This window comes from Fusarium mangiferae, assembly GCF_900044065.1.
Source record: "Fusarium mangiferae strain MRC7560 genome assembly, contig: FMAN_scaffold009, whole genome shotgun sequence".
Taxonomy (NCBI): Eukaryota; Fungi; Ascomycota; class Sordariomycetes; order Hypocreales; family Nectriaceae; genus Fusarium; species Fusarium mangiferae.
The window spans coordinates 326446-346440 of NW_024573929.1; the positions used below are offsets into that span (position 1 = coordinate 326446).

The window sequence follows — 19995 nt, forward strand, 5'->3', positions numbered from 1 at the left end:
GGATTGAGGACCGCCATAAATGGTTGGGATGTGATGCCAAGATCAGGCTGCAGAAGCAAATCCAATATTCCAAGGCAATGAATTTCTGCATGAATCCAAAGTATTGGTTACCCTGCTTTTCAGCTCCCATCGGATGATGCAGGCTTGCTCGAAATTACCAAAAGCGTAAAAGTCGAGGAGATCGTCGCGAGGCAAGCGTATTCGTTCATTCGCAGCCCTTATCTCGACATATTCCTATAAGAATAGATCCCTCATTAATTAGCGCTCAATGTCAACTTCGCATTCCAAATATTTCCTGAGACTTATTGTTCTCCTTCTAAATCCGACTCTTTGCCTCTGCGTCTGAATATGTCCCAACACGTGTCCGCCAGACCACCCCACGGCGATCTGACTGCTGGACAGGAAGAAACTCAGCGACAGCCGATGGGAACCCTCGCTAGCGAAGAACGTCTCGCCGGAGCCAGGACATCTATCAACAATGGACACGAGGACAGCGGTACAGGCAATCGAAACAACGATGGGGGCTCAAATACCCTGTACAAACTGCTCGACAAAGCGTCAGACGAGGCCGATGCGATGAGTAAACTCAACCCTGAATGGAATGAGTTGAAGGGCATGGTCAACATTCCTTGTCCAGAGTATGGAAATAGAACCCCTCTCCATATCGCAGCCTACAATGGCTTTAGAAGTGTGGTCAAGAAATTACTCGACGAAGGCGCGGCGAATTCATCTGTCGGTGACGAAGATGGATGGACGCCACTACATTTTGCTTGCTCAAAGGGTCACACAGAAGTGATTGATGAGCTACTCAGCCATGACGCTGACCCCACGCTGGCTGACAGCTCTGGCGAAAATCTGCTTCATATAGCTATCGTCTATGGCCATGTAGCAGCTTTCGACATCATCATCGAAAAGTGCCCCGAACTTGTCGGAAAAACTGACATGGAAGGCACGACTCCCCTGCACTTGGCCATCATGTGCAGCAATGAACTAATGGTCACTGCCTGTCTCCAAAAGGGCGCGGCTACCAATATCAAAGATAACGGTGGCTGGACGCCATTAATGATGGCGGTGTCGTTTAAAGATAAGAGTATGATGGATAAGCTGATCCAGCTAAAAACGGTGGAATCAGAAACATCCCCCCATCTCGACACCCGCGACAATGATGGAAAAACCCCGCTCATGGTAGCGTGTGAGATGGCTTGGAGACAGGGGGTTGAGGCCTTAGGTTCTGCCGGTGCGAGTTACAATCTCCATGACTACCGCAGACGTACGGCCCTTCACTACGCAGTAGAGTCTGGAAAGATGCCTATTATTGAAACTGCTGTCGAAAAAGCGGATCCTGAGCTTTTTCTAGAGACAGATGTCACTGGAAAGTCGGCGTTCGAGGATTTTGATTTCAACCAGGCCACCAACCAACAGAACCAGCTTGATAGCATCACAAAACTGTTTGTCAAACGTGTGATCTCTGGATATACTCAAAGGGATGCACTGGAGTGGGCTGCAAAAGGATCAAAGCGAAGTAAAGTATTTCGAAAGCTGATAGAAACTATAACGTCGAATGACGTATTCGATGGCATTGACGCTGAGGACTCTAGCGTCTTTGAGTTGGCAGTTCACTCAAGACTGCCATGGGTACTCTGGATTCTCATCGAAAACTTTCCTGCGACACCAGAGGCCCTTGAACTGGTTGAGAAAGCTCGAGAACTTGCAAAGAACTTACTTGCACCAGAGAGAATTTCGAAGAAATCAAACAAGCTCATACGGACTGAGCCTAGGGTTGAGCAAGACAAGCGAAAGCCAGACAGAGAGGACATGATCCTATCCGACATGCAAAACTACCTGAACGACTTTATCGTGGCAGAAACTTACAGACGAAATATATTCAAACCAGTAAAGCCGCGAGAAGGACTTCACGAGATACCGCCCGGATTTGAAGCTGCCATCACCCAATTCCTCTCAGGTGGAATCGAGGGCGAAACAAAATGGATCAAAGAATCGCGACCTGTCCAAGATGTGATTCATGAGAAAGGTCCAGGAAGAATTACTAAGGAGACGATGGACAGATGGTTTAACTATCCACAGACTGAGGACGATACGAAGATCACAGCACAGTTAAAATGGATCCATTTACCGTTGACTAACGTATTGCATCTCTTCTATTCAGCATATCGAGATAATAGCTAATTGGATACAGATTGTTTGGATGGAAGTAGGTGTCAGCATTTAAAGAAACGTAGAAGATACGGGTAAATGTTGACATTTTGTAGGACCTTATGAAGAGGATTTTGAACGAAAGGGAATTATCCCTAAGAGACAAAAATAGTACTGCGTCGTTCTTACGCAGCAGTTGGGTTCAAGTTCCTGATCGTACATCTGATTCACGATTCATGAGGCCTCTCTACGTAGCCAAACAGAGCGGTGGAACTGGTGCTCTGGAGACGGTTGACCCAAGTTTGACTTCAGATATTGACGGAGTTAACCCAGGTCTGACTCCTGGTGATGGTAAAGTTACCAACAGCAAGACGAAGCTCAAGAGGATCCAAGAACAGAATACGTCGATACAACCCACCATCTCTGCAGCTTATGTGAGCGTTTTATCATCTTACAGTTTCTCGAGCTAACAAACCTTCAGATGCCATATTTTTCCTTCTCCAAGTATACTGTCAGCCCAACTACTAATGTGCAGAAGGAGGCGGAGTTTCTCTACGAAAAGCTGCAGCAGGTCCACAAAGATGATGCACTTCACCGATCTGCTACTCTGGATGAATCATATTATCATTTTGGGCCAGAAAAAGAGTCTAGAGATGACCAAGATGACCGTAACAGGACTCAGGTTGTCACAGAATACTTGAAGGGGGAGAAGGGAGAGTCCGAGCACGCCTTCACTTTGATAAGAGTCAAGCAGCTTTGGGTTTGGACCCTTCTGGATGGTAAGTTGGACAAGATTATCTCCCATCTCATCTCTTGGCCCGGCTGCTTAATTCTTTCCACGCAGAGTGGGTTATTACCGCCACATCACATGCAGTTGACCAAGTCCAAGAAGACGACTTGCCCAGAGACTTCTTGAACAATCCAGTCGTACGAGACCAAATCACGGAAGCATCATCTCAACCGAAATTCGCGGCTCGCTTCGCAACACTTATCACCAACTATTGCGTAGATGCCTATGAGAGAAAACGAGCCAGCGAAGAACCAAACATCGACAGTTCGAGTTCTAATAGCCATGGCGGGAGTGAAAAGCGTACTCGCTCAATTCGCCAGATCTTCTCTGATACTGTCAACAACATTGTTCGTCCCACCTACTTTCTCCAAATAAGACATAATTTGACTAATTTCTGTTCAGGCGAGAAAAGAGAAGAAGTTGTTTCAGAAGTCTCTTGAATTGTTCGTTGAACCGCACTCTAGTTAAAAGCCACGAGTTGTACCTGACCTAGTCACTTATAGAGCAGGATCGCGGAAGAAAAAGAATACTGACGAGCTGGAGGCTGTCCTTGAAGGTGCTTCAGATTTAGCTTGCGACATCAAAGATCTTCGGGATGAGCTCAACATCCTACGCAGCATTGTCAATTCTCAAGAGACTGTTCAAAGAGAAATGGCAGGGAATCCTGAAACGTTCGTTGGCATTACGGGGCTCTACTTCAGGAAGGACATCGAAGAAATGGAAAACGTAGCCAAGCGTACACAGGAGAGTGTAAGCAAGGCTTCCATTCATGGGCGGCTTAGAATCGGCAATGCTAACATCGAATATAGGTGGATACGATCCTGAATCTTGCTGAGACTGAAATTGCGAATGATCAGGCACGCCAGGCTACGAAGCAAGGAAGAACCATGATGGTCTTTACAGTGATCACCATCGTGTTTGTAGGTTTATAGTCTCGCTGAACATAATCCCCATGCTAACAAGCATTCTATAGCTGCCACTCTCCTTCCTTTCATCACTGTTTGCATTGAGTGATGTACCCTTTGCCCAAACCCCCGGCTGGGTCCATGTCGTAATTTGTAAGTTTCTGACGATGCGTTTTAGTAGACTCCTTGAAACTTACAAATATCTTCAGTCTCGTTTCCTTCGCGATTGCTGTTCCCGTTGCGTCCTTTGCTATATTTTCGGACGCCGTTGCTAAACAATGGAACAAGATTTGGAACCTGATCGAGAAAAGGTTGTTAAATCGCTGGTACGGGTTTCTATATAGACTTGTGCTGTTGAGACTTTTCGATGAGAGATTAGATCAGCAGAGAGAACTTAGTGAGGAGCGGACGGTCAGAATGGATGTCTCTCCTGTTTAAAGCCGAGATCACACATTGGTTTCTGAAAGGAGTATATATGTATTTCGGATAGTGGTGCGGTAGCATTTAAATTGGCTAGATTGAATCCTTAGATGTGCGATTCCATGAACCAAGAACCTTGAGAAATGAGTGGGCAGAAATCAAATTGTGATTCTTTTTATTCAACCGGAGTTAGCATAAACTAAATCTTCATTTATTTCGGCTTTATCGCCTATTACCTATCCCTAGCCCAAGAAGATGTTGCATCTGCTTCCTGAACTTGTTTAAAGATTACTGTAAAGGGGTAGCCTTAGAAGTCTGTCATGGCTCCCCGCTTGTTCTCGATAGCCCTTTTCGAGACTCCGATGTTGGGCGCAATCAACTCAAACGCATGAGGCACGCCGGGATAAACATGGAGCTCAACAGGAACGTTCTGGGCAAGCACTCTCGCAGCATACGTGACGACCTCATTGCGAAAGATTTCAAGATCTCCAGTATCGAGATATGTCGGTGGTAGATTGGCCGTATTTGTTGCTCAAGCAGGAGCCGCGTATTGCGAAACTGGGGCGTCTGGTTTTCCTGCTTGACCTCCAAGAAGACCTGTCCACCCTACCTTATTCTCTTCCCACGTCCAGGTAGCTCAAGGCTTCAGACCCTTATTCTCTACCAGATTGCGGTCGTCGAGCATCGGGTAGATCAGAATCTGCTTGGCTTGAGGAGGCTGTAGGTTCCGGTCACGGGTGATCAAACCCACGCCGGCAGCAACACCTCCACCTCCGCTATAGCCAAGGAGGGCAATTCTTGCCGGGTCCACGTTGAACTCATCTGCTCTGTTTTGCAACCAAAGCAAGGCGGCGTAGCCATCTAGAGCAGGAATGGGGCCCTTGAATTTAGGAGCAAGTCGATAATTGACACTAAAGATGGGGATAGAGGTTTCCATAACCAGGGCTGACAATATCATTGCTCCCCCCTCGGCTGATCCCATTATCCTGCCCCCTCCGTGGAAATGAAGAAGAGCTGGTCCAGGGCTCGATTGGGGGTCTCTTTTTCTAAAGCTGACGACTGTGATAGCATGGCCGTCAGAAGTAACGATAGGGTGAGTGGCTTGCTCCATGTCTGGATGAACCACCTGTTTCGGGATAAAGGCTTGCATGGACGCTTCACGTCTTCTAGCAGAGCTCTCGATATAATCTAAAGACAGAGGCTCAAGCTTGAAATTCTTTTCGAATGCATCGTGTACGGCCTGAAACTCAGGGTCGTATTTAAGGATCATTTTCATGCTCCGAGAAGTGTGGTTATTTAGAATTGCCAGGTTTTTATTGAGCAGTGAGTTCCAGCCATAATATTTCTCAACTCTCTGGGGCACAACGGGGATTATATAGTTGAGTAAGGTTGCCGAGGTTCTTCGACTGTGAACCTAATCTTGACTAGCACTATGGTATATCGTCAACGACCCGAACCGAACCGCTGTTAATCCTTACTTGCGCTATCTGCAACAATGTACTGATACCAGTCCCTACAATTGTGATTTTATCAACATGCTGAAACAGGATGAGAGAGTTGAATTTTATCATTTCACTTTTATACACTTTATCTCTAAGCATTTAATAAAGGAATAATTTATATACAGTGAAAAAATCCCCTGTCTTTATTATTTATAACTCTAATAGTAAGAACTTGCATACTTCTTAGTTAAGGCTGGTTTCTTCTAACGTCAGACTGGAACTATCCCGAGATAGCATAGTCTAACGCATTACCCAAACCCCGCAATCCCGGATTAGTAACTCTATCTACCACTCGCCTTTCACATTCCCAAGATCCAACGGCAACTGGCCGATGTTTGCGCAATTTGAACTTTACTCAGGGGGCTGGGTTCGTGCAGAGAAGCGCGTGAAGCATCGTCGCTCCCCAGGCGGTTGCATCCCATGTAAGCCTGCCCTCTGCTCATAGTGGCAAAATCACTGACTCTGCTCGTAGGCCGAAGTCGACGGAAGAAATGCGATGAATGCCGCCCAACTTGTGGTAGCTGTTCGAGCCGTAGAGTTTCATGTAGTTGGCGCAGCGATGATGAGCGCCGCAGTCGGAAGCTCCTTGCCCGGGTTTGTGAGGGGAGCCCGAGTCCTCGGTTGGATGGGGACTCTAGTGATGAAACCAGCACGCCAGAATCTCTCAGTGACGAATTAATCCTACGAAACGGAAGCCGCCTATCTTCTCCGATACACATCAGCAACACGGGGGCCTTCAACGAATGCTTCCAAGGCCTGCCCTCATGTTCAATGACGGGTCTGCTCGAGGTCCTCGACCAGGCCACGTCGAGACTAGATCAAGGCCGAGAGTTCTCAATGCTGGCTCAGGGTTTCGAAGCCTTGGCTAATTCCCGCAGTATGCTGCATGCCTGGCTCGCGTGTTCGGCTATCATTATTTCGCAGCTTCAACCTGACTGGCGTATACACGCCCTGCAGCAACACAGCGACGCCCTGAAGCAGCTTCGCCTGAGTATTCGGAGTGAGGAGAGTCTTACTCAGGACTCCAATATTGCGACTTTACTTTTGCTGCATGTGTTTGAGGTGAGTACACGACTTCCACCACTTCTACCAAAGCTGATCAATATATAGAGATTCGAAAACTCTACTACCGACTCTCTGACCTATCTATCGGTCACAGCACCTTTATGCCTAGCACTTGACCAACCGCCTCAAAACACCCACCAAGCTCTGATTCTAGAGACATTGGTCTATCATGTCGCCATCAATAGTGTCTTTCGCCCAAGCTACCTACGCAATTACCATGACCTTTCCAAGATTATAACCCTATGGTCAAGATCACCCGTTCTAGAATCGGACGCCAACTTTCGGGGCTTCGTAAAAGCAGGACTATCTGCGTGGCTGCCAATCGAGCTTTTCAATATCTTGTTCCAGGTCTCTCATCTTTTGCATCATCGGCTCAGCGTGGCGCCAAATGATATGCAGGCCAGACTGCGAGAGCTGAGGAGCAGACTGAACGAGTGCCAAGTCGGATTGGGCCACATCAATCAGATAGCAACGGTCGCCGATCAGGAAGTCTCAAGTGCCAACCATAATGCTGAAAGTTTCCACATTAGAAGTATCTACTCACTGGCCATCGAACTACTAATCACCAAAATTGAGAACCCATGTCTACGTGCTGAAGACCCTTCAGTGGTAGTCCTTTGCGAAACAGCACTTCATCACCTCGCCAGGGTACGGTTTGACTTTACAAGCCTGCTTTGGGCGATCACTGTTCTTGGCATCGGTACGACAACGACCAAAAGTCAAGACCTCATCGTACTCCAGGTTGAGGCGATGAATCACTTTGCCGGTGGCAGGGCAGTGAGATCTGTGGTGAAGTTTCTTTCTCGTGCATGGGGACCAAGACTTCTCGATGGTTTTGCGCCTGTTGCTGGAGCTTTGACAGAACAGAACCCTGCAGTGGCTGGTACAGAGGAGACTTTTTCGTTAGGGCTCGACATCCTGTTCCAAGAGTCTCTGCTCAAAACAGTGGTTCTGTAGGGAAGGAAAGCTCCTCGATATGAAGAATATACTCATTTTGCATGAATGTAATTGTTCGAACGTGTGGTGGATTGTGAATTTCTGCCCTACTGGAACTACTTATTCTATTCATAGACTCAAGCTCTCATCCATCTTGCTCATGTTGTCAAAATGATCCTGAATCTCAGCAAACACCTTATCATCGACAATAGCAGACCACGCAGTCAGAGCCATACCCTTCGCAGCCCCCAAGATTCTCAAATATGCTTCCTTCGTACCAGCAGCTTCTGCAAAAGCATGGTTGTGAGGAAAAGTGCCCGGTGGTGCCTGTATCCCGATGATCCCATGTAGACCAGGGATGGCTTGACTGACGTTCCCCATATCAGTCGACCCACCTATGCTCTCTTGTTGACTACCTTGTGATAACGAAATACCCAGACTGTTCATGTGGCCCTTGAATAGGGAGCAGAGAGGATCGTTCACCCAGAGATCAGCGTACGCCAAGTCTTCCATGATCTCAACTTCACAGCCCGTAGCTAATCCGCTGGCCTCAAGACAGTTCCGCACTCGCTGGGTTAGTTTCTTCAAAGAGTTCATCTTTGGACTTCGGATCGAGAACTTGACCTTTGTATACTCTGGTATCGCATTCGTGATCTTCGGCGCTTGGAGAATGCATCCGTGGATGCGCTCATCTGGCTTTATCTGCTGTCGTAGCATTGAGATGTTGTTGTATGAGGCTACCAGGGCGTCAAGAGCGTTGATTCCATCCCATGGATTTCCGGAGGCGTGAGCGCTGGTGCCGCGAAACTCGGCGATCAAGTCGACGATTGCGATGCTGCTTTGGCCGGCGGATCCGATTGTACCCTTTGGACGGAATTGGTCTTCTACAAAAGGGTGACTGGTAGTCGTTAGATGGTTTAAAAAAAAGGTGGCGAAGCTAATGGCAACTTACATCATCAAAGATAGATCAGCCTTCTGGTAAGCCCCAGCATTGAGGAGGAGAATCTTCCCTCCGCCGTCCTCCTCAGCAGGCGTACCTAGTAATTGCGCTCTCCCATCAACGCCATACTTGTTCAAAGTATGTGTCAAAGCGAGATATGCAGCAATGCTAGCTATAGCAATCAAGTTATGACCACAAGCATGGCCAAGGCTGGGAAGGGCATCATACTCCGCATTAAAGTTGACGCATCGGCCTTTGGAGCCATATGTAGACTCGAGGGATGTAGGTAAGTTGTAAGCGCCTCGTTGAACGATGTGCCCTTGTCGTTCAAGGAAGTCAGAAATATGAGCTTGAGCTTTGAACTCTTGAAAAGCGATTTCTGGTTCGTCGTGGATCTGGGCAAAGGTATGAGTCTTTTGAATGGTGAATACTAACAGAGTCTTACCTGCTTGTTCAGAGTATAGAGATCATCTGAGAGTCCTTTGATGTAAGTGTCGATAGTGTTTCGTACATCTTCCATTGAGATGCTTGGCTTTGATAGAAGCGTCATGGTGAAGATCCCGGATGAAGAATGCTGAGTAGTTGTAGTCTATCAAGAATTGAAGGGAGACAACATTTTCGGAATTTATAGCACATTTTCCGCTCTCTTCTATTGAAGCCAGATCAAACGAAGCTGCATTAGCTTATCGCAAGAGCCAATACAGCCTAGCTCAACTCCTCGGCCTACGGATATACTTCCGGGTATTGGAGTTCGAGATGAAACCCCAGCCAAATCATTGGTCAACAGGCAGACAAGGATCAGTTTTAGTCTGTCGGAAGACCTAATGGAGATTAGTCTCGCTCGAAACTCAAATCGCCATAACCTCTCTTGCATTTCTAACTTTTCTTTCCTCTTCTGGATGATTGATCTGCTGGTCATCAGATCATCTGAGGCCGTTATCGCTCCTAGCCTTGAAATTTGGTGCGTCGGAAGACCTCTTTGGGCTTGGTTCAACCCCCAGATTCTCCTCCCACCATGAATGGCCGGCATAGTCATCGGCAGGTTGACCATGATCGCTGAACTCCTTATCGGTAGTCGAGTTGACAAGTCTATAAAGTCACCTCGTCGTCTTAAACTATGACTTCAGCATCAAACTCATCAAACATCTCTCTAACAACCCCTTCTGAATCATCATGGAGGACCGCCCTTCCCACTCCGACTATGAAGTCGTCCCTGGAACAGTCTATCTCGTCACTCGACCATCCTACAACACCAATGAAAATGGAGACATTATCCTTGTTCCGACTCCATCTGACAGTCTGGGTGATCCACTTCGGTGGTCAGTCTGGCGGAAGAGATATCATCTATTCTTGCTCGTCATATACAGCACTGTCATGACTGCCCTCGGCAACTGGGAAAGTTCTGTTTATGTCGATATTCAAGATGCGCTTGGGACATCTATCAACCAACTCAACATCGGTACTGCCTTGACACTACTGATGCTTGGAGTTGGAAATGTCTTTTTCACGCCTCTTTCTCATAGTGAGTATCGAGAATCGTCTTGGCTCAAGTAGTACGCGTGCTAATGTCTGGCAGAGTTTGGTCGGCGCATTGCATACCTTTCCAGTTTGGCTGTAGTGATCGGTTGCCATATCTGGCTTGCATCTGCAAGAAACTCCGGTGACTTCATCGGCGCTCACGTCCTCTTTGGACTAAGCCGTGCGCCATACGAGGCTCTCGTTCCCATCTCGATCGCCGATATCTTCTTTGCTCATGAGCGAGGTTTCGCCTTGGGTATTTACGCCTTCGGTCTATCAGCAGGCTCGTCAGTCGGTCCAATTTGCTCTGGGTACATGATCGAAACTCTCGGTTGGCGTTGGGTATATTGGTGGGGTGCTATCTTGTGTGGTGTGCTCTTTGTTGCTATCTTCTTTACTCTGGAAGAAAGCAACTTCCCCAGAGATTCGGAGCTACCTCAAGATCCAGAGCATGTAGCCCAAGAGTCTGTCTTGGAGGCCATCCAACACGACGATAAAGGAGAAAAGCAACTACATTCCGCACTGACTAATGGTAGTGTATACAGAGTTGGCCAAGTCCTGGAGACAGACTCATTTCGTCTTCAGTACCGCCCTTGGGTTGTTCTTCCAGGAACTTGGGGACAGTTTGTCAGGCAGGTCTATCGACCTCTGCAACTAGCTTGGTTTCCAGCCATTGTTTGGGTAAGCGGAAGCATTCCTCCCTCAAACTGACGATATACTTACCTAATGCAGAGCGGTCTCGAGTACGGGGCTTGCGTATCATGGATTACCGTCTTGGGAACCACTACAGCTTCCATCTTGGGCTCATCACCCTATAACATGAGCAATGAGGCCTTGGGTCTGATCTGGCTATCCCCTCTTATTGGAGGTCTCTTCGGGTAAGCTTCCTTCACAAAACAGCACTGTTTTTATGCTAACCTTCCATCAGAGCCTTGATGGCGGGTCCTTTTAACGACAAGCTTGTCCTATTCCTCACACGCCGAAACCGCGGCTGGTTCGAGCCAGAGTTCCGTCTCTGGGTTTTCATCCCAATGGCATTCCTAATGTCAGGTGGCCTCCTACTTTACGGCGTCGGCGCAGCTAATTCGTTACCTTGGGTCGGGCCCGTTGTCGGCATGGGGCTCGTTGGCTTTGGGTTGACTGTTGCAGCTGCGCTTACGATGGCGTATGTTGTTGACTGCTACAAGGAGGTTGATGGTGAAGCCATCACGACTGTTATCTTGATCAGAAACATCATTGGCTGTGCTATGACGTTTGGTATTCAACCTTGGATTGACAGTATGGGTGTGCAGGATACCTTTATCCTGGTTGGTTTCCTGTCATTTATCATCACTGTATTCGCAGGTGCATTCATCATTTGGGGAAAGAAGTTTCGATTCCTTACCAAGATGGCATATCTAAGCTTCGCGGGAACTTCCTCTGGGGCAAACTAACTGCTAGGACCTTATTGAGTCTACCATATCCCAAACACACTTAGTTTTTTTCGATTATATAGCCATTCTCTTAGCCAACAGTACCTTTCCGACGCTGAATAGATACTTTACTCCTTGGTCAAGTCCTTCAGAACCTTTCGGCCTCTCACACAATCCTCCTCGTGGAAAGGCTCTCTGCTCGTCTCCTTGATACCGCCCTGAATCCACGCCTGCACAGCCTCATGCTCAAACAACCGATCAGCGTACTCCTTTGCCGCACCATCCAGCTCAATACCATAGGTCTTCACCCTTGAAGCAATAGGAGCATACATAGCATCCACAACCGTAAACTTATCACCCGCCAACCACGGTCCACCAAACTTGTCCAACCCCTCTTTAAAAAGCTCATTGAAGCGGTTGATATCCCTCTGAAGTGCTTCACTCGGTGTTCCGAGCTCAATCCTCAATCCAACGTTCATAGAGCACTCATCGCGAATGGCGTCGAAGCCAGAGTGCATTTCCGCAGCGGCACAGCGAGCAAAAGCGCGTGCTGCTGCATCCGTCGGCCAAGCGGCGGGGTTTTTCTCAGCAATGTACTCGCAGATAGCCAACGAGTCCCATACAACAATTGATGTTTCTCCGTCGTGAAGACAGGGGACTTTTCCGCTTGGTGAAAAAGCGAGGAAGTCAGGTTGACGAAGGCCGGGTTTGAAGAGGTTCAGTTTCTCGTCGAAGGGGACCTCGAGGGCTTTGAGGAGAACCCAGGGTCGCATTGACCAAGAGGAGTAGCGCTTGTTGCCGATGAAGAGTGAACAAGTCATTTTGATCTGTTTTGTGGATAGTTAGACAAGCTTGAGTATCGTGAGGTTGTAGATGCTTTTATGGTGTTGAGATAAGGCCCCGCTAGGCGCCCTAGTGACAGATTTGCACGCCCTTCGTGTCCTCTGTACAGGATTTGTAATCACAATTGAGTTATGTAACTGGCACCTATCACGAATGAAGCAGGTGGGTAGATTATTTATCTTATTTATCTTATTTATTATATCATTAAAGATTGGACCTCTATACATTTTATGCAGAGGTACGATGCCATATTTCTTCCTTTATGTACCCAATAAAAATAACGTTCCATCCTACAAGGATACCAATCCTTTTCGTATACACTATTGACTCAGACGGTGTGCTTGGGTGGCGCATAGGCTGGCACAGGTTCCTTCCGTCGAAGCATAGCGTCCCATAGTGCAAGGCCGGTCTCAACAAGGTGAATGATGAAGAAGGGGATAAGGTTGTACTGCCAACCTCGCATGAGACGCAAGTGATGTTCAATGTCGTTTCTCTCATTCGAGTTGGTGAGGTCGAGTTTCAAGAATGCTGAGAACCAATTCTGAGGCGTCCATGACTGAAGAGGGTATTTCTCATCATCGTCAAGACCTGCTGCAACACTAGGGTTGATACGCTGTCCGTTATGATTGTTCGTAACAACAAAGGTGTAAATAAGAGCCGTGAGGATGAGAAGCAAACTGAGGACGTTGAAGACAAGCCACGTGTTGTAAAAGAACCGACTGAATTTTCCAGGGTTCTGTCTGTTGCGAAGAATCAAAGCGAGGATTCCTCCGCAGCCGATGAGGACGAATGCTGTTCCCGCTGCGCCGTTGCTGGTATGTCCCTGATCAACGATCAAGTTTGCAGGCTCGCCTTTGAGATTATGTCTTGTACCGCGGTACTCGAATGAGAAAGTTCCGCTAGCGTTACCGTGTAGCCAACCGACCATGCTTGATATGAAGGAGAGTTCGATGATGGATACAACCATGAGAAGCCCGAGGGCAACGTATAGCAACGGTCGTACGAAAGCCATGATTTCTCAGTAAATAAAATTCTCCAAGAAATAAAAGAAAGAAAGAGAAATAAGCACTGAATACTTTTTTCTCTTTTCTATTTGGCCTTGGATCTGGAATTGGGAGATTATTTAAACTGCCGTGATGCCGAGCTCAGCCCTACTAGTGCTGACATTTTTCTCATCCCATCTCCACAGCGCGTTGAAAGTAATCAGCGGAGATGTTTCTACTGGCCAGCCCTGCAGTGGCTTGGCTTACGGGATAACGTAAATAGCTGTAAGCATGGAGTTGCAGGATGCATTACACCGCCACTGATGCAGAGATGAGGGTTGGTGTCTGTAAATATACTCGTGAGGCTTGGCTGTAGCGCTTCTTTATTTTAGTTAAACTATCGATAGCTTGCTGGATAGCTCCGGCACTGGCACCTGTTCATCCAATTAGGTTTTGTTTTGAAACGGTTGGAGGTTTTATGGGTTTGTTCCGGCTTACTTGGAGTTGTCATGGACCCCAAATTGCGAGAACTGATGGGATCCAATGCGAAAGTGGGCTCGGTGATTGCGAAAGGATGGGTGGTATTCCGCTTATGTTGACGTGGCCCACTGGACTCTTCTAGCAATATTTCCAGTTGATCATTATTATTGCTTAGTGAGACGAGATCAGCACTGTAGTCCAGGGTTGTATTCTCCGCAAACCTCTTGATCGGCCAAGCCTAGAGATGATGTTTTCAGGCCGGGGGCTATACATCTATTGATAGTAGTTACCCGTCAGCTTGACTTGCCTTGGCGAGTTTTCGGCTTCTCGGCTGCTATCAACACTGTCGGACCAAAATCTTGCTCAAGGCCTGTATCTACGTTAACTCCATGCCTCGCATTGTCGACTTCTTCACTCGTGGCGAAGCGATATGACCGGTGTTCTACATCATCAGCTCAGATCTCAGACTGTAATGGTACTCTTACCGCAAACACTGAATCTATCGCCCTGCACCAGAAACGCAGCAATGCCTCGATGCGTGACCACCATGATGTTTTTATAGCCCCCGGTCCTAGCAACATCTTTCAACCGCCGCCGAATTCTCTCGGCTCGTACCGTTGCATCATCCGGGGTATGCGGCGGAAAGTCCCACTTCTCCGGACAAGCTGAAAAGTCAAGGTTTGGAAACTTGTCTGCTGATTCTTTTCGTGAAATTCCCTTGTTGCAGGTTGCGTCGTGGGCTTCGCGGAGGTCGGGCCATACTTGGACTGGAGTTTTGGTGCTGTGGAGGAGATACCGGAAGACGATGTACATTGTCTGTATTGTTCGCGTCATGGGCGATACGATTATTAGATCTGGTTGGATTGCTATGGTTTGTTGAACGTTGCGGGCTTGACGTGTGCCTAGATCTGTTAGGGGAGGGTCGCGGTGGGGATAGCCTCTCTCGACGCTGGGTTGTCAGCGAGGTGAGGGATGAGATGGAGGGTGGATTACTTGTGTAAAGCCTGTCCATGGCGCAAGATGTGAATAGTTGTCATTTTGGGTGGTTATCTGGTATTCATGCGTTGTTGCTCCCATCGAAAATGGCTGCGATGGCGCTCTGAGGGGAGTGAGCAATGAGGGGTCTTGAGGTTTCACAAAGACGTCACGGCGTTAGCGTGCCGTGCTGAGCTTAAATCGAGACCTTGAAACTTGTACTTTCCGCAAAGGTTGGCTGACCGTCGACAATTTCTGGTATCAGGTCTACTCTTTCTAAAGAAACAAGATCAAATTATGTTACGCCCAGTTCATAGTGAGAAATCGCGCTCACCGAGATCTTTTGGGCCTGTCCCAGGCTAGAGCCTCTAAGAAGATAAATAACGAACAGAACGGCTTTCCATCAACAATTTCACGCAAGACTGGTTAGCACAATCATTTGGTACTAAGCGAGCTAGGTAATGAACCATGCTCGTCAGACATGTCTCACATAGTATTGTTTACAAAGCTCACTCCCCGTCGCGATGAATGCGATCTTGCTCCTGCAGGGTAGGGCATGCTTTACATGATGGCTTGTATGCGGTCCTGTGATTGGCTTGCATGCTCTAAAAATCGACGAGAACAGTGAAGAACTCCTTATCCAATGGTTTCTATTCAATGGCCGGCTAAGCGTAACCTCGTATCTTCCCCCTCCGAGTATGTCTCTGTCTAGACTAACATTTGATGCCCGTCACGCGCATAGCTGTCGGCCAACTCTAACAACGTCCTCAATTTCGCTGCAACACGTTTGAGCCTGTAACCAGCTAAAAAAACGATCATCTTCAATCGGCCCTTATGTCTTTCAATTAAAATCACGAAACTGATCCTCTATGCGCGTCTTGCCAAGAATGGTGGTTTATTCCGGTTTTCGCTGGAGGAGGTTTAGCGGATCTTCAATTTGAACCCTTCCAGGGTTACCTTACCCATGCGTCCGCGTGCGAGGCCCTGGATCTTTTATTTCCCTTCCATTCCAAAAGCAATCCCCCCCCCAATCCACTTTCGGCACCAGGGGTTCAAACTTCCAGCGGTACACCCTTCACCACCATTTTTTGCCTTTAAAGTGACTGATGAGCACGACGATCCGATATTGAGATTCACGAGAGAGATAATCGAACAAACGAAGCGAAAAAAGCGGCGCTGAGCGCCTGCAGGCGTATCGTCCAGCGAATCGAAACACCTAATCTCTTGCATCCCTCAAACGCCCCCCGCCGTGGATTCACTGCGACGCTGCAATCCGCGTGCGGCTCTGGGCGAAAACGCCAGCTGTTGGCTCCTTCGACTGCCGATCATCACACCCCTCGCCCTCCTTTAACGCACGGCTAGAGAACAACCACAAACGCAACCTTGCCTTACGCCCCCCAGGGCCAGATCCTCACAGAACATGCCTCCCAAAACACCAAACAACACGGGCACGCCCATCTTCTCGACATCCATCTTCTCCTCCAACGCTGCTTCTCGTCCTACCACGCGCGACGGCCACGCCGTTGATCCTCTAAACACAAGCATCCTCCCCAAAGACCGCAAAGCGTCGTTCTCGCGAAAGGCATCGCTGTCGAGCAGACGCGGGAGTTCGTTTGGCAACGGGCCCAACGCTTTTGTCACGGATGCTACGGCACCTCCTGCGCTGCCGGATTACGCTCTCTCTGCTGCTGCAAAGGTAGCGCCTAGACCAGACGGTGTGGAAAGTGCGGCGCCGGTGGAAGTGCAGATGTTGACTCGGAGTGCGACGGGGTCGACGACCCTTCATGGGGGCATCGTGCCGAATACGCCGATTGGGATAATGCCGAATGGGGCGGTTGGGACGTCGGGAATGTGGCAGCAGAATGAGGCGGGGATCATGCATCACCATGTTACAGAGCTTGCGAATAAGCGCATCGCGACGTTGGAGTATCTGCGGAAAGCGTATGTTGAACCTTGGGCAAAGCGGTTTGGGTGGTAGCTAACAATGGCATAGACATGAAGGACGGATTTATTGGTTCAAGACATATCTCTTCGAAAAGACGGACCTCAGTCGCATGCCCTCGCTCGACGCTCGAAAGCTTGGTCGCAAAGCAACGAACCATCTCCTCCTCGGTCTCTCCCTCCCGACAATCATCGACCTGTACTCCTCCACCTCGATCGAATTCCTCCGAAGTCTTAACTCCCTCCTCTCCGAATTCGACTCCTTCCAACAACTCCACGGCGAATCATCAACAGCTGCATCGCTCACCCGCGCCCGTTTGCCAAGCATGTTCCGTCGCCCAGGCGGTAAATCTCGTCGCTCAACATCAGCAGCTGACATGCACCCCATGGTCGACGAAATGGCTTCTCTCCCCGCAGCCGGTGGTCCTGCACTATCAGTGATGAACTTTGCAGCTTCTGAAACAGATCTTCTTCCTGGAGAGGAGTATACTTTTCTACTCACGCCATCGCTGCCATTTGACCCCGATTACTTCGAGACGTTTGCGACGCTGTGCGATGTGTTGATCGATTGCTACACGAGATTTCTGGCGTTGGTTCCATCACCTAGAGAGTGTTCTGCACCTGTCGCTGAACTCTTCACGAAAGCGGACTCGCGCGTGCGCAAGATCATTGTGCAAGGCATAGTACGAGACTTTGAAGAACAAAGTCGAAGTCATGTCAAGACGGAGGTGGCTAGTATCGGAAAGGTTGTCCTTGGAGGATTAATGTGAAATGGACTTGAATGCATGGAGTTAGCTGGGAGCGCGGTATCCTCGTCGGATGCATGCTGGAGTTTGGTTCGGTTCTTGATACGTATAATGGCACGAAGATATGAAGCTCGGTTATCGTCATCTATTCAGCAGTTTTGGGTTCCCTACAGCGGGTTCTGTACATGATAATACAATGTCTATGCTACAGTGTTGTACATCTATTTCTTGCCGTTGGGCTTGTCTTTGGCTTCTTCCTCGGCCATGAGGAGTTCAATGTCCTTGTTCACAAGCCAATCTTTTGCGCCGTCCATGATTCGATCTAGCTTTTCACCACCCTCAAGCACATTCGGTAGGTCGTGCACGTCAACACCTGCTCGATGGTCGGTACATCGGTCCTGGTTGTAGTTGTATGTTCGGATTTTATCGCCTCGTGTGATCTGTGTCTTGGAGAGTACGCTGTTTCTCAGATTTGACGCTTCCTCTTCACGAGCTTCTCGTCGCTGATCAGCAATTCGCGAACGAAGCAGTTTCCATGCCTCTTCACGATTACGCTGCTGCGACCGATGATCCTGCATCGACACAGTCGTACCAGTAGGCAAATGCGTCATCCGAATAGCAGACTCAGTCTTATTAACGTGTTGTCCTCCCGCACCTCTCGCTCGCATCGTCTCAATCTTGACCTCTTGCGGGTTGACGTAGAAGTCACTCTCTGGATCGTCAAAGTCGATGTTTGCAGCGCCGTTCTCGGGGAACGAGGGGAGAACCCAGACAGCGACGGCGCTGGTGTGCACACGGCCTTTGGTCTCGGTGCTGGGGATGCGCTGGACGCGGTGCATGCCTGCTTCGCTGCGGAAGATGTCGAAGGCGCCTTGGTCGTGGACTTCGAGAATTGCTTCTTGGAGGGGATTTTCGCCGGCGGATGAGGAGGAGTCCCCTGCGGTATCGGCGAATTCGTATTTTACTACTGTGTGGCGGTAACCGCGGCGCATGCACAGCGCCTTGTACATCTTGAACAAAGTGTCCATAAAGTACCGTCCTTCAAGGCCGCCTGGCCCAGGGCGGAATTCCAGCATGCATGGGAAGTCGGCGAAGGGATGGCGGGGTGTTAAGCTTGCTGAGAGTCTACGGGCGAGGGATTCGAGTTTCCCTGTCTCGGAGGAGAGTTCATCGCGGGCGATGGCAGCGAGATCAGCATCTTGGTCGGGGTCGTCGAGCATGGAGGTCAATTCGGCGACCGAGGCTTGAGAGGTCTGCCATGCTTTCAGCGCTTCGGCTACACGGGATAATTCGCCGACGCGTTTCGCTATGGTAGAATCGAAGGAGTTGTTGAGGGTTTTCTGGAGGTCGTCGTGTTCGGTTGTGAGGGATTGAGCGCGCTGGAGGAGGGCGGGTGCGAGCAGTGGTGAGGCATCTGTGATGGTCAGCGGAGGGAGAGAGAGAGATTGAGAGAAGGTCGAACCATTGGTTGCGAAGCGCACGAATTGGCGCATGTGAGAGCGTGTTAATGCTCTTGTGCAGGTTCGGCATATCCATGGCGTTGTGAACATGCTGAGGAGGGGTGGTAATGTTGGTTTTAGGAATTTGATGGTGGTGAAATTTTAGAGGCATTCATTGGATGTCGGGATCCAGCGGGCATACAATTGTGCGGAGCGCAACACAGCACCACCTCATGATGCTACTGCTTCAATTTCATGTCTATAACATATAAATTTCCATGGAACTCATCACTTCTTTCTAGCCTTAGCTTTCTTCGCCAGGATCACCAACGCTACTTACGATTGCTTCACTATGCTCCATCGATAATCTCTAAATGTACACCGTACTTCATGTTTTCTCTCAGTGGCACTGGTAGTCACAGACCCGAGTACATGTTCATCAGGCGCATCAAACGATGGCCAAGTTCTCAACAGAAGTCGGCGGCTCACATGTATAGTCGCAACTAACAACGGATTGGCTTTGACCTAACATCGAAAAAACCTATGTTTAAAGTGCATAACCATGGAGACTAACAGCGGCATCTGAACGAGCGTGCGGCATATAGATGGCAAGACACGACCCAGCAAACACATTGTCGTGAATCTAGACACTAACTGGATTGAATAGAGCAGTAAGTAACTTCCGCCGTGCCTCATGTCTTGCCTAAACACCTAGGCTTTATGGAGCAACGGCTCTGTCGACATCAGAATACCATCGGCCATTGTGAATGAATACTTGCGCATTTTGAGAACATCACCCTTAACCTCGGCCTTATCAATATGTCGGCTCCAGTACTTCATGTCGTCATCCACAATATAAGGCTGCAGCCATGACCACTTCCCGTACGGCACGACCGGGACATGTACCCCATCACCGGCAGCTGGCGGCGCTGGAGGATCTTCTGCT

At 48.8% G+C, this 19995-nt stretch overlaps 10 protein-coding genes across 10 annotated transcripts; 4 read left to right on the plus strand and 6 right to left on the minus strand.

Annotated features, from left to right (window-relative positions):
- Positions 1-348: 348 nt before the first annotated feature.
- FMAN_12205 (uncharacterized protein) lies at positions 349-4150 on the plus strand (the record flags this gene model as incomplete). Its single annotated transcript, XM_041834715.1, has 10 exons — positions 349-2145; positions 2198-2212; positions 2271-2588; positions 2636-2933; positions 2999-3291; positions 3347-3387; positions 3448-3694; positions 3754-3864; positions 3918-4002; positions 4059-4150. 10 exons carry the CDS (start codon positions 349-351, stop codon positions 4148-4150), a joined length of 3297 nt encoding a protein of 1098 aa, XP_041684951.1.
- A 756-nt stretch (positions 4151-4906) lies between these two features.
- FMAN_12206 (uncharacterized protein) lies at positions 4907-5539 on the minus strand (the record flags this gene model as incomplete). Its single annotated transcript, XM_041834716.1, has 1 exon — positions 4907-5539. The coding sequence occupies one exon, from the start codon at positions 5537-5539 to the stop codon at positions 4907-4909; it is 633 nt and encodes a 210-aa protein (XP_041684952.1).
- Positions 5540-6102: 563 nt separating this feature from the next.
- FMAN_12207 (uncharacterized protein) lies at positions 6103-7793 on the plus strand (the record flags this gene model as incomplete). The annotated part of the gene is made up of 3 exons (XM_041834717.1): positions 6103-6193; positions 6244-6833; positions 6882-7793. 3 exons carry the CDS (start codon positions 6103-6105, stop codon positions 7791-7793), a joined length of 1593 nt encoding a protein of 530 aa, XP_041684953.1.
- Positions 7794-7901: 108 nt separating this feature from the next.
- On the minus strand, positions 7902-9262 carry FMAN_12208 (uncharacterized protein; the record flags this gene model as incomplete). Its single annotated transcript, XM_041834718.1, has 3 exons — positions 7902-8670; positions 8725-9107; positions 9158-9262. The coding sequence occupies 3 exons, from the start codon at positions 9260-9262 to the stop codon at positions 7902-7904; spliced, it is 1257 nt and encodes a 418-aa protein (XP_041684954.1).
- A 623-nt stretch (positions 9263-9885) lies between these two features.
- On the plus strand, positions 9886-11663 carry FMAN_12209 (uncharacterized protein; the record flags this gene model as incomplete). Its single annotated transcript, XM_041834720.1, has 4 exons — positions 9886-10234; positions 10289-10911; positions 10963-11108; positions 11159-11663. 4 exons carry the CDS (start codon positions 9886-9888, stop codon positions 11661-11663), a joined length of 1623 nt encoding a protein of 540 aa, XP_041684955.1.
- Positions 11664-11770: 107 nt separating this feature from the next.
- On the minus strand, positions 11771-12463 carry FMAN_12210 (uncharacterized protein; the record flags this gene model as incomplete). Its single annotated transcript, XM_041834721.1, has 1 exon — positions 11771-12463. One exon carries the CDS (start codon positions 12461-12463, stop codon positions 11771-11773), a length of 693 nt encoding a protein of 230 aa, XP_041684956.1.
- A 350-nt stretch (positions 12464-12813) lies between these two features.
- Positions 12814-13497, minus strand: FMAN_12211 (uncharacterized protein; the record flags this gene model as incomplete). The annotated part of the gene is made up of 1 exon (XM_041834722.1): positions 12814-13497. One exon carries the CDS (start codon positions 13495-13497, stop codon positions 12814-12816), a length of 684 nt encoding a protein of 227 aa, XP_041684957.1.
- A 744-nt stretch (positions 13498-14241) lies between these two features.
- FMAN_12212 (uncharacterized protein) lies at positions 14242-14761 on the minus strand (the record flags this gene model as incomplete). Its single annotated transcript, XM_041834723.1, has 2 exons — positions 14242-14390; positions 14434-14761. 2 exons carry the CDS (start codon positions 14759-14761, stop codon positions 14242-14244), a joined length of 477 nt encoding a protein of 158 aa, XP_041684958.1.
- Positions 14762-16343: 1582 nt separating this feature from the next.
- Positions 16344-17634, plus strand: FMAN_12213 (uncharacterized protein; the record flags this gene model as incomplete). The annotated part of the gene is made up of 2 exons (XM_041834724.1): positions 16344-16864; positions 16917-17634. The coding sequence occupies 2 exons, from the start codon at positions 16344-16346 to the stop codon at positions 17632-17634; spliced, it is 1239 nt and encodes a 412-aa protein (XP_041684959.1).
- A 197-nt stretch (positions 17635-17831) lies between these two features.
- FMAN_12214 (uncharacterized protein) lies at positions 17832-19103 on the minus strand (the record flags this gene model as incomplete). The annotated part of the gene is made up of 2 exons (XM_041834725.1): positions 17832-19024; positions 19073-19103. 2 exons carry the CDS (start codon positions 19101-19103, stop codon positions 17832-17834), a joined length of 1224 nt encoding a protein of 407 aa, XP_041684960.1.
- Positions 19104-19995: the final 892 nt, after the last annotated feature.